This window comes from Atractosteus spatula, chromosome 14 (assembly GCF_055471065.1).
Source record: "Atractosteus spatula isolate fAtrSpa1 chromosome 14, fAtrSpa1.hap1, whole genome shotgun sequence".
Classification (NCBI taxonomy): Eukaryota; Metazoa; Chordata; class Actinopteri; order Semionotiformes; family Lepisosteidae; genus Atractosteus; species Atractosteus spatula.
In genome coordinates this window covers 20,755,900-20,770,742 of record NC_142719.1, presented here as the reverse complement: position 1 = coordinate 20,770,742, position 14,843 = coordinate 20,755,900, and the positions used below count along the sequence as shown (strand labels likewise).

At 41.3% G+C, this 14,843-nt stretch overlaps 1 protein-coding gene across 3 annotated transcripts in view; it reads left to right on the top strand.

Annotated features, from left to right (window-relative positions):
* Nucleotides 1-14,843, top strand: part of dnm2a (dynamin 2a) — a 93,041-nt gene that overhangs the window by 24,209 nt on the left and 53,989 nt on the right. For all 3 annotated transcript variants that reach the window (XM_088931657.1, XM_088931656.1, XM_088931655.1), the window contains exons 2-8: nucleotides 3,694-3,767; nucleotides 5,590-5,739; nucleotides 7,378-7,581; nucleotides 10,618-10,716; nucleotides 11,445-11,605; nucleotides 12,084-12,226; nucleotides 13,867-14,002. In XM_088931657.1, coding sequence (XP_088787783.1) covers nucleotides 3,694-3,767; nucleotides 5,590-5,739; nucleotides 7,378-7,581; nucleotides 10,618-10,716; nucleotides 11,445-11,605; nucleotides 12,084-12,226; nucleotides 13,867-14,002 — 967 coding nt within the window. The remainder of the gene's footprint in view (nucleotides 1-3,693; nucleotides 3,768-5,589; nucleotides 5,740-7,377; nucleotides 7,582-10,617; nucleotides 10,717-11,444; nucleotides 11,606-12,083; nucleotides 12,227-13,866; nucleotides 14,003-14,843) is intronic.

Here is a 14,843-nt window from a genome sequence, read left to right as displayed (position 1 = left end):
ATATTTTTTGTAGGCCTCCAGAAATAAAAAATGTAGTGGTCGTTTACACACACGGATAGTGCTGTATTGCTGCTTAAAGGAGTTTAATTTATTAGAATAAAAGCCATCTTAACTTCCATATATGGGGAATTAGAGTGTAAACTTAAAAGAGGTGTCTTTGATAAGTATTTGAAACATTAAAAAATCCACTTAAATTTAGAATGGGCATTGTTTCAATGACCGTTAAACCATAGCATTATAATTAAAAGCAGAAATATTAACAGAATAATAAAAATGTATAATCTCAAACCCAACATGAATATAAAAACAATTGTAACAAAGTTTAGGCCAATGTGTTTGACATAAATGGATTGTGTGCATTTTAGATTTTGCAAGCCTGTCCTCTACCAATGAAGTCCGTGAACTTGGTTTGTACTTCTGTCTTTAAAGCTGCGTGGAGAAGGCATTCCATCCTCAGCGTTCATTAAAAAATCTCTTGGGATCCCTGATTGGGACATCCAGGATAGAGAAAGCTCCTGCAGTGATTGGGGCTGCACTGGACTCTTGGCTGTGCTGGCAGCATACAGACATCCAGGGGCACGAGTTTGAGTGCAAACCTATGTCTCCCCCATGACCCCTTCTTTTAGATCGTCTTAATTCCGTATCTCAGACAGGCGTCCTTTAGGGGCCAATGAGAACACACCGGCCACAGTCTCTTCATAGATCTGAAAGCAGCTATTCTGAACAAAAGCTCTTTTCTTCTCCAGTCAGATCTATTGTTCAGCATTTTGCCTGTTCCTGTTTTTGTCAGCAAGTTCTTTTTTTAATCTTCATTTCGAGTTTGTTTCTACTAACAATCCACCACCACGCAGACAGACCTGATCTTGTTAATGTCAAAGTGGTAATGGTTCCTTTTTTTTTTGTAACGCTGATTATCCCTTAATCTTAATCTATGTCAGGTTACAATTAATGAAAAATAATTACTGCAATTTTGTCTTCTGCATATGTTCAGGCTCTAAATAAAGCAAGCAGAAGAGGATTCAATATAGTGTGCATTATCTTTATTCTTTCAATACCTGCTGATTGTTATTGCCTCCTCTGACCTAGTATGCATGTCCATGGTCTCCTCTGTGCTCCTCGGTATTTTTTGATGTCTAAAGATTGAGGTCATGGTGAAAATTCAGCTGCGATTTTGAAATTCACGGTGTGCTTGCAATTCATTAAGACTGACTGACTGATTGCAGAGATGGGCAGCACTGGAACTGAGTGAGATATACAGAGTTGCTGTTGAAATCATGTTCGTGTTGAATGCACTCTCACTGTGCAATTGATGTGTTCATTATTGGGCTGTAAAGCATATGGTTTCATAAAAATGTTTAATTGTCCTGATTTAATTGTGTGTTGTGGTTGGCACTGCTGCCTCACAGCTAGAATTGATTTCAACTTGGAGCCCATTCTGTGTGGAGTTTGCATGTTCTTCCTGGGTTTTTTTTCTCTCTCCAGGCGCTCCGGTTTCCTCCTGCCTTCACTTTATTTGGTGTCTGTGAGTGTGCATGAGGACTTACATTCATCCCCTCCAGACCAGGAATAATCAGCCTTGTAGTTATCTAAATAAAGGTTTTTTATTTAGCACCATCTGAGGAGCCAGACCAGCAGAGGCACTCATTCTGTTATAGGTTGAACCTCAACTGTCACAGGATCAGGCCTGGCTAGAGTTACTAGTAGACTGTAGCCGACTGTGCTGTGCATCAGTAACCCCTGATCTGGCTTGTTGTGGTGGAAGGGGGGGCAGGGCTGCGGGTGACGGTGTACTCGGCAAGACCTGAATGACCTGAAGACCCCTCCAGCCGACGCTGCATGGCTGTGGCTTATAGCATGCAGAAGAGTGGTTTTGCTCATCATGTGCATCGCCCTTCCACTGCTGGTGTGAAGGTCATGACTGTGCGTCTTGTACACTTGACAACAGTTCAGCGCAGATTGAAGGCGTTAGATGCAACAAGTGCAGAGTATATTAATACTGAAGAAGAGCTCAAAAGGGATCAATACTGTACCCTGCTCTGTGGGATTCCTGCTTTACAGCACTCAACGGTTCCTTCCAGCATGTTATACATTGCTTGATGCACACTGTCACGCTGCACTGACTTGCATACACATTGCACATCTAAGATGTACCTGCCTCCCTGTTGTTTTATTTTTACATTTGCCTGGATAAGGCCGTGGGCTAAGCAAATAGGATTTTTCTGATCCTAGTTTCAAAGCACTTATGTTCATGTGAGATCCTCCCTGCTGCCCTCCCCTTGAGCTTTTCGAAAGAAGCCCGTGTCATGGGTGCGCATCCTTCCTGGGGCATGGGCAGGTGAACTCGTTGAACTGGAAACAGAGTCATAGATGCAAAACTTTCTTCAAGTCTCATAGGTCTGAGGGGGACAAAGCTGGAATGGATGGAATTTTTTTTTAACTGCCGAGGGCTGTGCAGATCTTGGCCAACAGGAGTTTTGGAACAGGAATCCCCAGGCCTCAGGGTCCCCGGGATCCTTTCTTGTTTGATGTCTGAGTAGTACTCCCCTTGTCTCTACCCCCAATCTATTTTTATGCTGCCATCCTTTCCTGATCTGGGTCACTGCAGAGGCATTTTAACAGTGCAATGTATGTGTGAATATTACATGTGTAGTATACAGTAGCAGCAAAATTCAGAAAGTCATTTTAGTCAAACATGATTTTAAACAAAATAGTAATAATAATAATAATAATAATAATTGCTTATACTTATATAGCGCTTTTCTGGACACTCCACTCAAAGCGCTTTACAGGTAATGGGGACTCCCCTCCACCACCACCAATGTGCAGCATCCACCTGGATGATGCGACGGCAGCCATAGTGCGCCAGAACGCTCACCACACATCAGCTATCAATGGGGAGGAGAGCAGAGTGATGTAGCCAATTCATAGAGGGGGATTATTAGGAGGCCATGATTGGTAAGTGAGTTGCAGGGTTATATGGCTGCTGCTAAAATGCCACCACATTGTGAAAGCCTCACAGTTGGTTACAGTTACCTGAGATTTGTTCTTGAAATGATTCACAATGAAGAACACTAATGTGATCCTTTGAATACAGTTTGCCCTGTGCAACACTAATTTGCAACCACAGTGTATTTGTAAGGCTTAGGATTTGCAGATCAGTCTACTGTACTCTCCTCTGGATAATTGGTTTTATTACAGTGTGTGCAGAAATTTTCATGCAGTGCAACTAATATAATCTTAACAGCATTTCCAATCTGCAGATTGAGACTTTTTCCTCAGACCTTAAAATGGGTGATTGAATATCACTCATTTCTTACATTTGTATGGGGCATTTTTGTCTCAAAACAGATCCCAAAGCACTTTGCATATAGGAGGGGACCTATTTCAGTGAAACACCTTGCTGGGTCTCCCAGAAACAGCTAATGCAATAGTTTATTTGTGTTTTAACACAAAGTTTGATGAAGTAAGGTTTGCAACAAAGTGGCCGGTCTCACATGTAAGGCTATATATAGTGACTGGAAGAGATCTGACTGAATCATGGAAAACCAACATTCCTACTAATAAGGAACTCCAGTACATTTATAAACATAAAGACCCTGATAGCTGCTGGCTAATTTAGAATTCTGAGTTCTGAAATGTCTCTTTTTTCTCTTAATGTTGTTACTAAGCTATGTTCCTTTCACCTTTTTTCAGGGATTTCTTACCCCGTGGGTCTGGAATTGTGACTAGGCGCCCTCTTATTCTGCAACTGGTCAATTCCAAAGCAGGTATGTTGCCCTTCCCATGTCCTGGTGTAGGATTAGATCAGTACAATTTCTGATCCTATATGATCTCTGCTCTTTATGTTTTACACGTGACATCTTTGGTAGCTGCCCTTCTGCCTGTAAAAGAATGAAGGAATGATAACTTATGAAGACCAATTTGCATGTATTACCATTGTCTCAAATAGTTAATCTAGATGATAGGACACTTAGGTTCTTATTGGTGTTTAGATCAGTGGTATGTCTACCTCCTTCCCATGAGGTTTGTAATACAAGCTGTTTCACACTGATCCAGAAACATAGACAGATTTAAATATTAATTACTAAACCTCTGCGGTTCCTAAACCCTGAAGTCCAGCTGTTTGTATTGACTGTGATTAGGCACCCTCCATATTTTGTAATTCCACAGTTTGTCTTCATTAAAGTTACTTATTTTTGGTTATTAGCCCTGGCCTCTGTACAAAACCCATATTTTAAAGCCTTAATAGTCAGCTGTCTGGTTCTTAATTAAGGCCATTGATCTCTCTTAAAACTTTAAGGTTTAGCAAAATTCCCCATCTGGTGAACCTTCTGTTCTGAGAACTGTAGACATTCTGTCTGAAAACACCCTTTCCACTTCTGAAGCCATTGTGTTCATTTTTTTTAATTATAGTTAGATTTAAATTAAGTTGGGTGTGTATACTCACTGGCCAAAATATTAGGGACTCCTACTGAATAATGACTTGGGTATCTATTAGAAGTAAGAAGTTGATCCAGAAAGTTCTGAAAACACTTCAGCCCAATGCCATACAGTTCTTTTAGCAAGATTGCTATGAGCTTTTTTCTTTGTTGGGGATAACTGTGTGTGTGTGTGTGGATTGAATACTGATTCTGCCAGTTCCGAGGGTTTTTAGATGGAAAGATCTGGTGACTGCTCAGGTCAGGAAAGGTGATGTGATCTTCCATCAGATTCTCTCCAAGCCAGCCACATAAGTCCCATTCCTGAGTCCCATTGCACATTCGAAAGAGGCTTCCTGAAATTTTGGACAGTGTATTAAAAGAGAAGCTTGCTACCCAATGTAAAAAATAAATTTTTCCTTTGCAAGTTCTTTTGGAAAAAAAAACAGTGCTGTAGAAAATAATTTGAATAAAACAACACTCGAAAAAGCATTACACAGTAAATAGAACAGACCAAATAAATGACTAAAATAAATATATATTCAAAATCGTATTGAAACTATAGGCCTTTAACAAGTTTTAAAAATGTCCATAGATACAAAATCTCCAGTGGTTGTGGGCAATATGTTGCACTAGTTCTGTTCAGGAAAAGGCTATAATCATCCATTGTGTGGATCCTGCATTCCAAATATCTAGCCCTGAAACAGGAGATGTCAGATTTAAGTTAACCTATAGCTAGAACCTTTGGGTTCTTATACGTAAGGAGAGGAAATCTAATCTCAACTCTATATGCTCAGGTAGAAATGTTTTCTAGTATGCAATGTCTTTGTGTATCTTTGACAGTGGCATTCTCTGAGTTACTGAGAGCAAAATGTCGAGCATCATCTCTGCAGATGAACTTGCCAGAGGATGAGTCATTAGTGAGACAATGTATAGATTCCATCACATCAAAACTGTAGGGCAAATGAGCCAGAGGTTCAAAATTGCATCTGGAGTCCAGGAAACACAATCAACGTTGAGCCAGGCAAACATCACTGACTCACTCTCAGCAATATGCAGTGGGTTGGGGTTGTGTCTCAAATTATTTGTTTCACTAATAAAGGAGGAAGGGAAATTACTTTTAAAATGGCATTTTGTTAATCTTTGATTTGTTGGTTTCTGCCCCCCACAGAGTATGCAGAGTTCTTGCACTGTAAAGGGAAGAAGTTTGTGGATTTTGATGAAGTGCGGCTGGAGATTGAAGCAGAAACCGATCGAATCACTGGCTCCAACAAAGGGATCTCCCCCATCCCCATCAACTTGCGTGTTTACTCGCCTCATGGTAAGAAAGCCACTAAATTCTAGGGAACTCAAACACAGTAGCTGAAGTAAAGCAGTCCTTTGAAACTGCATCTTTCTTAGTAGACACTGTACACCAAGATATGCATTGGTGTTCTGTAAATGGAGGCCTGGTGTGCTGTTAATCTCTTTGTTCAGCGGCAAAAGTCTGGCCATGTGGGCAAGGTGGTGGGAACCCCCTATAAAATGAGCTGAAGGGCTGCTTTATTATTAATGAATCTGTATAATTCTGTACATGATCTCGTGTATCGCTGGTTTTTGTAATAGTTTCAGACTATTGCATTTACTTAACCTCACATTTGTTCATTTTTATTGCTTTCATTTAATACAGCTGATCTGAGCTGATAGATTGTACTGAGTTCATAGTTAAAGAGGTTAACTGTAAGGCAGCACTCTGCAGGATATTGTGCTCATTTTGTGGCTAGTAACTATATGATCCAAGAATCTCGTTTAGCCATTTCTTGAAGAATCCCAAGGAAGTCAGCCTAAATAACGTGAGGATAGATTTTGCCAGCCACCTTTTATGTAAAGAGCCTCCCATCTTTTGAATGCACTTTCTCATCAATGCTATTTGTCGATGAAACTTTGTCTCATTGCTGAGGGATCAGTTGGGTTCACCCTGTTGGTAACCTTTTGGGTCTTGAGTACTTGTAACAAGTCTACTCATATTCTTCCCTTGTTCATGATTGGTGAGATTCAATTCTACATGACTATCCACATGCAGTAACCACATTAATAGAATTAGAGGTGGGAAAATAATTTACAGAGTTAAACAAAATCATGAAATAATGGTCAGCACAATGTAAACCTTTCACACAAAACCCAGTGAAAACTGTTGATCTGGAACCTTTCATGAATTGACTGAGGTAATGGGATAGATGAGTTACTAGCAACCACACAAGTAAGATGAACCAAGAACCTCATTGTGGTTTTGACTTTTTGACAATATTTCAGTGTAACGCTCAAACCAATAGAAAATAGATGGATAGCCATTTACTTCAGCATCATCTTGACGCTTAATTGATAAATAAAAGCAAAGCTCATCAAGAACATTGCAGTCTATAGCCCCCCTCAAGCCCACGGTGTTATGGGAGATCCTTCATTGGAGGAGTTGGACACAGTCTTGTGCAGATCTGTAATAAGCTCAATAAGTACAGCAACGCACTTTGGGTCTGCTCTACAGGAGAGACACTCTGCAAGATTTTCCCAACTCTTATATACAGTATAGGCTCAGAAAAAAGTTTGTTTCCTCTTCTGTATTTAATGATGTCTTCTTTGATAACAGAAGTAGTTTTGCCTGCTGCTCTTTGAGGGTTTGTCCTGTTTTATGATATGATAGGGGTTGTTTGCCCTGTCCTTTGATGTTGTTTGTCCTGTTTTATGGTATGTTTATCAGTGTTAGTAAAGGTAATTAGCTGCTGCAGCTCATAAACTAAAAAAGCTTCATTCTGTTTTGACATCACATTTGGTGAAGGCTAAACGAACAGATCCCAGTGATTAATTTAATAGCTTCCACAATCTGGAGAAGTAGTAATATTGCAGTGCTGGATATGTACAATATTTCCATGTCTCACTTCACGTTATCCGCCCCGTGACGGGGGCTCTTCTTTTTCTCCCGCAGTGCTCAACCTCACCCTGATTGACTTGCCCGGCATGACCAAGGTGCCGGTGGGCGACCAGCCACCTGACATCGAGCACCAGATCAGAGACATGCTGCTGCAGTTCATCAGCCGCGAGAGCTGCCTCGTCCTGGCCGTCACCCCAGCCAACACTGACCTGGCCAACTCTGATGCCCTGAAGATCGCCAAGGAGGTCGACCCGCAAGGTGAGATCATCGGTGTACTCACGTGCTGGCGTGACACAATAGTGACCACTGTAAGGATCGGGTTCGGGCTATCAGGAATAGATACAGTGGTGTGAAAAAGTGTTTGCCCCCTTCCTGATTTCTTATTTTTTTGCATGTTTGTCACACTGAAATGTTTCAGATCATCAAACAAATTGAAATATTAGACAAAGATAACACAAGTAAACACAAAATGCAGTTTTTAAAAGAAGGTTTTTATTATTAAGGAAAAAAAAAAATCCAAACCTACATGGCCCTGTGTAAAAAAAGTGATTGCCCCCCCCTGTTAAAACATAAATCAACTGTGGTTTATCACATCTTTGGAAAGCTGAGTTCAATTTCTTTAGCCACACCCAGGCCTGATTACTGCCACACCTGTTCTCAATCAAGAAATCACTTAAATAGGACCTGCCTGACAAAGTGAAGTAGACCAAAAGATCCTCAAAAGCTAGACATCATGCTGCGATCCAAAGAAATTCAGGAACAAATGAGAAACAGAGTAATTGAGATTTATCAGTCTGGAAAAGGTTATAAAGCCATTTCTAAAGCTTTGGGACTCCAGCGAACCACAGTGAGAGCCATTATCCACAAATGGTGAAAACATGGAACAGTGGTGAACCTTCCCAGGAGTGGCCGGCTGACCAAAATCACCCCAAGAGCGCAGCGACGACTCATCCAAGAGGTCACAAAAAACCCCACAACAACATCCAAAGAACTGCAGGCTTCACTTGCCTCAGTTAAGGTCAGTGTTCATGACTCCACCATAAGAAAGAGACTGGGCAAAAATGGCCTGCATGGCAGAGTTCCAAGACGAAAACCACTGCTGAGCAAAAAGAACATAAAGGCTCGTCTCAGTTTTGCCAGAAAACATCTTGATGATCCCCAAGACTTTTGGGAAAATACTTTGTGGACTGACGAGACAAAAGTTGAACTTTTTGGAAGGTGTGTCCCATTACATCTGGCGTAAAAGTAACACAGCATTTCAGAAAAGGAACATCATACCAACAGTAAAATATGATGGTGGTAGTGTGATGGTCTGGGGCTGTTTTGCTGCTTCAGAACCTGGAAGACTTGCTGTGGTAAATGGAACCATGAATTCTGCTGTCTACCAAAAAATCCTGAAGGAGAATGTCCGGCCATCTGTTCGTGATCTCAAGCTGAAGCGCACTTGGGTTCTGCAGCAGGACAATGATCCAAAACACACCAGCAAGTCCACCTCTGAATGGCTTAAGAAAAACAAAATGAAGACTTTGGAGTGGCCTAGTCAAAGTCCTGACCTGAATCCGATTGAGATGTTGTGGCATGACCTTAAAAAAGCGGTTAAGGCTCGAAACCCTCCAATGTGGCTGAATTACAACAATTCTGCAAAGATGAGTGGGCCAAAATTCCTCCACAGCGCTGTAAAAGACTCATTGCCAGTTATCGCAAACGCTTGATTGCAGTTCTTGCTGCTAAGGGTGGCCCAACCAGTTATTAGGTTTAGGGGGCAATCACTTTTTCACACAGGGCCATGTAGGTTTGGATTTTTTTTTCCCCTTAATAATAAAAACCTTCATTAAAAAACTGCATTTTGTGTTTACTTGTGTTATCTTTGTCTAATATTTCAATTTGTTTGATGATCTGAAACATTTCAGTGTGACAAACATGCAAAAAAATAAGAAATCAGGAAGGGGGCAAACACCACTGTAAACCAGACATCGGTGAGATGTTTTCTTTTTAATTCTCGATGTGAGCACAACTGTCTACTTGTGGAAATCCAGAACTGGAAACTCAAAAGAACAAAGCAAGCTCCTGAAGGCAGGCAGGCAGGTGAGGTCAACTCCCTTCAGGAGACCTGGAACCAGAACGAAAGTCAGGGCTACAGAGGTGAAGTGATCATCAGGCATTTATTTCCATACTGAAGTCAAGGCACAACAGCAGCAAGCGAGAGTAAGAGAGCTCTGCCTGTTTTTCTTACAGGCCTTTTTTATAGTCTTAACAAACAATTGTTCCAAAAACTGCATCTCAATAGCCACTTCGTCCTGCTGGCTAAACTGACAAATTACCTCATCCTATGGTTAGGAGAAAACCTTCTCCCCCTGTCTGTTACTTAAAGTTCATTAGGGTATTTATAACAATCTACATGCTGCTCTTTTGTTTTTGTTTTCAAGTCATACATAGCTTATTGATCAGAAAATTTCTTTGTCAGCTGTCTACATTTATTTTTTGTTAAGTGTCATACAACATATTTTTATCAAAACTTGCTAGACATAATCCATTTTTTGTAGACTACAGGATAACAGTGCTCTGGTTACTGTTATGTTAAAATATAAAATCTGATCCTTTACTCCCTTAATACATTTCAAATAGGGAGTGAGGAATTAAATATTTCCCCACATATACTGTACATCAACATATAATTAGTTAACATAATGCTCATTACCATCCCAACTGCCCACATGGTTTACATGCCATAATACTTAGTCTCCCTCATCTTCATCACAAGAACCCTCTGCCAGATAATAATGAGATCCCCTTAGCAGCCACTAGACACCGTGATTGATAATCTTTTGTCTTCTTTATGTGCTTTTTGGGTTTCATTTGCTCCCAGCAGTTAGGATATGGCAAAGGTCACAGCTTTGTACAGTCAACCCCTTCATCTGTTTTAAACAATCTGATTCTTTTCCTTCTGGATGTAAGCATTGATTCGGGATGCACATCACTGTTTTCACTTGATAATTGAGAAGTTACTTGCCAGTTAAGATTATTGCTAGGTGACATCAGTGCCGCACCTTTTTTTTCTTGCGTTGAATTTGCTGAAGCACACAGTGTGCTCTTGATTTTGGATGTTGCGTTTTGAGTTGCCAGCTGGATGCCTGTGGTTTAAATTCAAGGCAAGTTTGACATTCGGGAGGCTAATATCTGTTTGCAATGGTGTAGAGCACTCCGCTTTGAACTCCTTGTGGGAATTCAAGGCCGACAAAAGAGATCCTTTCTATTTTTTTTGATTGGGAAGTGAGCATCTGGTGTGCCTGACAGGTCTGCGGACGATCGGCGTAATCACCAAATTGGATCTGATGGATGAAGGCACGGATGCCAGGGACATCCTGGAAAACAAGCTGCTTCCTCTTCGGAGAGGTAGGATTTACATCAGCCATCATCTTTCTCTTGCTCTCTTGCTGTAGTGTGTTGTTCCCACCTGTGTTTGAGAGCATGTTAAATAAACAGTTATCCCTTTGATATGTAGCTATTGTCACCCAGCTGTCATTTCCCTGCTGAAGTGAATCTGCAACCACTATGGCTACATGCCTTCTAAGAATCTAATATTCATCATTTAACTGCAGTGGCAAATGTAAATCCAGCACTTATCATTTTACGTTATTTTTTTTTGTTGGCTGCATCTGCTAAAAGGCTATATGCCAAAATGCTTGATAAGAGCATGGAACCGTTTTAAAAAGTCTCGGAAGTGCTGAGGGGAAGTGTATCACTGCTGTACGGTCCTGCCAGTGTCTTTCCTTCCTGACTGGCTGAAGACCTGTCATCCCGAGTCTTTGCAGAAAACGAAATGTGAAAACAGCATGCATCGTTCTATCAAGTGTCAGTGAAATGGCACTCACCGAACCGCACCACTCCGGGTCTGTGCCATCTTCCTAATTAATTTGTTGTAAGTCAAGCAAGCAATGATCTAGCCAGAGCTATTTAATAGAAAGGTTGGAAAAAGCTGGGCATTGGCCAGATTTAAGATGAAAATACCTGAGAATTAAACTGATATAATTCTGAATCTACCCCATTATCACAAACTGCAAATTAATTAAAGTACACATTCCACTGGAGTGGTAGAGCCCTGATTGAGCTTGCCTTTGTAGGCTACATTGGGGTGGTGAACCGCAGCCAGAAGGACATAGATGGGAAGAAGGACATCAAAGCCGCCCTTGCAGCCGAGAGGAAGTTCTTCCTGTCTCACCCCGCTTACAGGCACATGGCAGACCGCATGGGCACCTCTCACCTGCAGAAGACTCTCAATCAGGTAAGACAGGGAGGGCACAGGCCAGTCCACCTAGCAGATGACAACCTTCTTATTCTCCAAATTAAGGTTACAGTGGACTGGTAGTGCTTTAAACATGCTTTGAAGTTGTATTCAGGCTCAAAGAGTTAGGATAATATTCTGAAAAATCTTTAAAAAACCTAAAGAACACGCTGTGACATTCACTCGGTCTTGCTATAAGAAACTCAGTGGATATATTTCTGGTGGGGGACCTCTAAACCAGCACTAGGCATCTAAGTATTTTGCAAAGAGCCCTGGGAAATACACACTGACAAAAGTGTTATTTCCAGTAAATCCCAGTGATTTAACCAGGGAAGTCTGAGGCTGGTTCCCTCTTTACAGCCAGGTTATTATAAATCATTTCTGGGAAAAGAACAGAAAAGGTAACTGTCACATGGCTTTGTCGTCGGTTCCTGCCTGTCCTCTTAACTTGGCAGTGCCTGGTTTATTTTCTTGGCAGCAACTCACCAACCACATCAGGGACACCCTGCCCGCGCTGCGCAGCAAACTGCAGAGCCAGCTGCTGTCACTGGAGAAGGAGGTGGAGGAGTTCAAGAACTTCCGACCAGATGACCCCACGCGCAAAACCAAGGCCCTACTGCAGTGAGTGGAACCCTATCCTTAACCCTGAGGCCAGAGGTCATCATGCGAAGCCCAAGATTCAAGCCCATGTTTGTGCCTGCCTCCTTATACCCAGTCTTTTAGAATAGACAGCATAAATCGTGTCATGGCCCTTTTGTTTAGATTTTGGCATTTCCCTATTAATTAACTATTGAACCCTTGCTTGCTAGTTCAAAGCACTAAAAATAATGGCTTTGTCTTTTTGGCATTTTGTGTGTTAGCAGCTGCTAGTCATCTTTTTAAGACCGGTATGGCACTGAAAGATAAACACAGAAGATGCAAAAACTGAGGGTAATGCAGACATCAGACAGTATTTTGTTTTTCTTCTTGCCTCTTCTCCTCGTTACTTCTCTTTTGTTGTTTTTTTCTGTTTTGTTCTTTTTCAGTCTTCTTATTATCTTACTACATAAACAAAGATCCAGCCAGAGTTTGAGGCTTTAGGCTGCAAACTTTGCAGCTGTATTCTGGTCTCCTTGGATTTTAAACTCTGAGGATCTTAAGATGCCTTTAAAACCTGTAGCCCTCTATCAAAGAAGGGAGTGTTGTTCTAACCTGTAATAAGAATAAAACTCATTGACATTTAATGCTGGCTAACCATAATCTTGGCTATCTCAGTTAAATCTAGTTCATTGTATTATGCCACCTAACCCTTACTCCAGTGGTTCTCAAACTGTATCACCACATATCGACTGCAGTCTTTCTTATTGAGAATTGTTTGTTTAATATTTCCCCACATTGTCTTGATGAGACCATCACTCATCATGAATCCACTTAAATGCCCAGAACCCTTTCTTGCATAGCTTCCTGCTGCTCAGAATCACCCATGTGATAGTACAGCGTACCTATTTCTTACACACTTGGCATGTTAAATTTCATTAGCCAAGAGTCTTCCTGATTATGATTTTATCTGTCTTTTTGGACTTTCAAGGTCTTTGTTTTCTGCATGCCACAACCTCTATCTAATTTAAGATGATCTGCCAGTTTATGTACTGTGCTCTTCCAGAATCTGAAGGAACCATTGATCTAGATCAGGAAGTGCAGAAGTCCAGAAATGAATCCTACTGACATCAGCCCAGTTAGAGGTTATGGTTGATCCTGTTTATTAACCAGTTTTCAATTACAACAACAATATTAATAATGAGAGTAAAAGTAAAATTGAGAGTAATAATAATAATAATAATGATAATGATGATGATGATGATGATGATGATAATATTCCATCTATTTTCTAACTGGTTCATGCATTTCAGTGTCACAGGGCAGCCAGAGCCAATCTTGGCAAGCAATGGGCAAGCGAACACAAACACACAAGCATGAACACTCATATTAGGGCTAATTTTCCCAGAAGCCAGTTAACCCACCAGAATGTCTTTGGACTGTTGGAGGAAACCAGAGCACCCAGAGGGAACCCACAAAACCACGGGCAGAACATTTTGAGCAAGCAGCGCTAGCCACTGCAGCACCGTGTCACCCATGAAGATTTATATCTGTCGAGAACGTATGATGCTAGTAAAATGTTGGGGGTCTTGGTTTATCTGTCCTTTGCTCTGAGTGTCTGGCAGCATTTCTGTCTGGTCAGCCTTAGCTGCTGCAGGGTTCTCAAAGGTCCTTTTTGTCCCCAGGATGGTGCAGCAGTTCGGCGTGGACTTCGAGAAGCGGATTGAAGGCTCGGGAGACCAGGTGGACACCGTGGAGCTCTCTGGCGGGGCGCGAATCAACCGCATCTTCCATGAGAGATTCCCCTTTGAGCTTGTCAAGGTATGTCTTCCCTCCCTGCTGTCCTGGCTGCTACCTCAATGTTCCATTTCACTCAACTTTGCAAACGGCTTCAGTGCCGGATCCTCGTTATTCCTAAAATCAAGACAGGTACTGCTTGAAAGTTTTTAAACACCTATTGTAGTTCTTTGGATGTTACATTTGTACTTTGTTTAATCAGAACTAGTCCTTAATTTTCTAAAGGAAAGGGCTTGTATCCACAAATTGCATCGTTTAGAGCAGTGGTTCTCAAACTTTTTGGACCAAGTACCACCCCTAATCCAACCAAAGCATCCAAGTACCACCTACAAGTCATCTTCTCATAGGAACCCCAGAAATTCTCAATGACCAACATGAGCGTGCGTGCACACACTCACACATACATATAATAAATATTATAATAATAAACTTAATTTGATATAGCGCCTTTAAAGGTGGCTTCTCAAAGTGTTTTACAGAAAAAAAACATTAACAACAACTAATAAAAAAGCACCATTTCAGTGAGAGGGGTGAGCCTGTTTAGTTGAGCAAAGCAGATGTGAATTAATTTTTCGAGCCTTGATACAATTCACAACGGAGTCTAACATATTAAATCGTCAGGCATTTTCTTGACGGCAAAGATCTCGCGGTGGATGTTGTAATGCGTACATTAATTTCTGGAGCAACCAATCTAATTCGTGCAACTACACCGTTATGTTGGCTTGTCATTGCTCTAGCACCGTCTGTACAAACTCCGACGCATTTTATCCAGTCGAGGCCATTCTCTTCGATAAATTCATTCAGAAGCTGAAATATGTGCTCTCCTGTAGTTCCTGTTGGTAGCGGTTTACAGAACAGAAAGTCT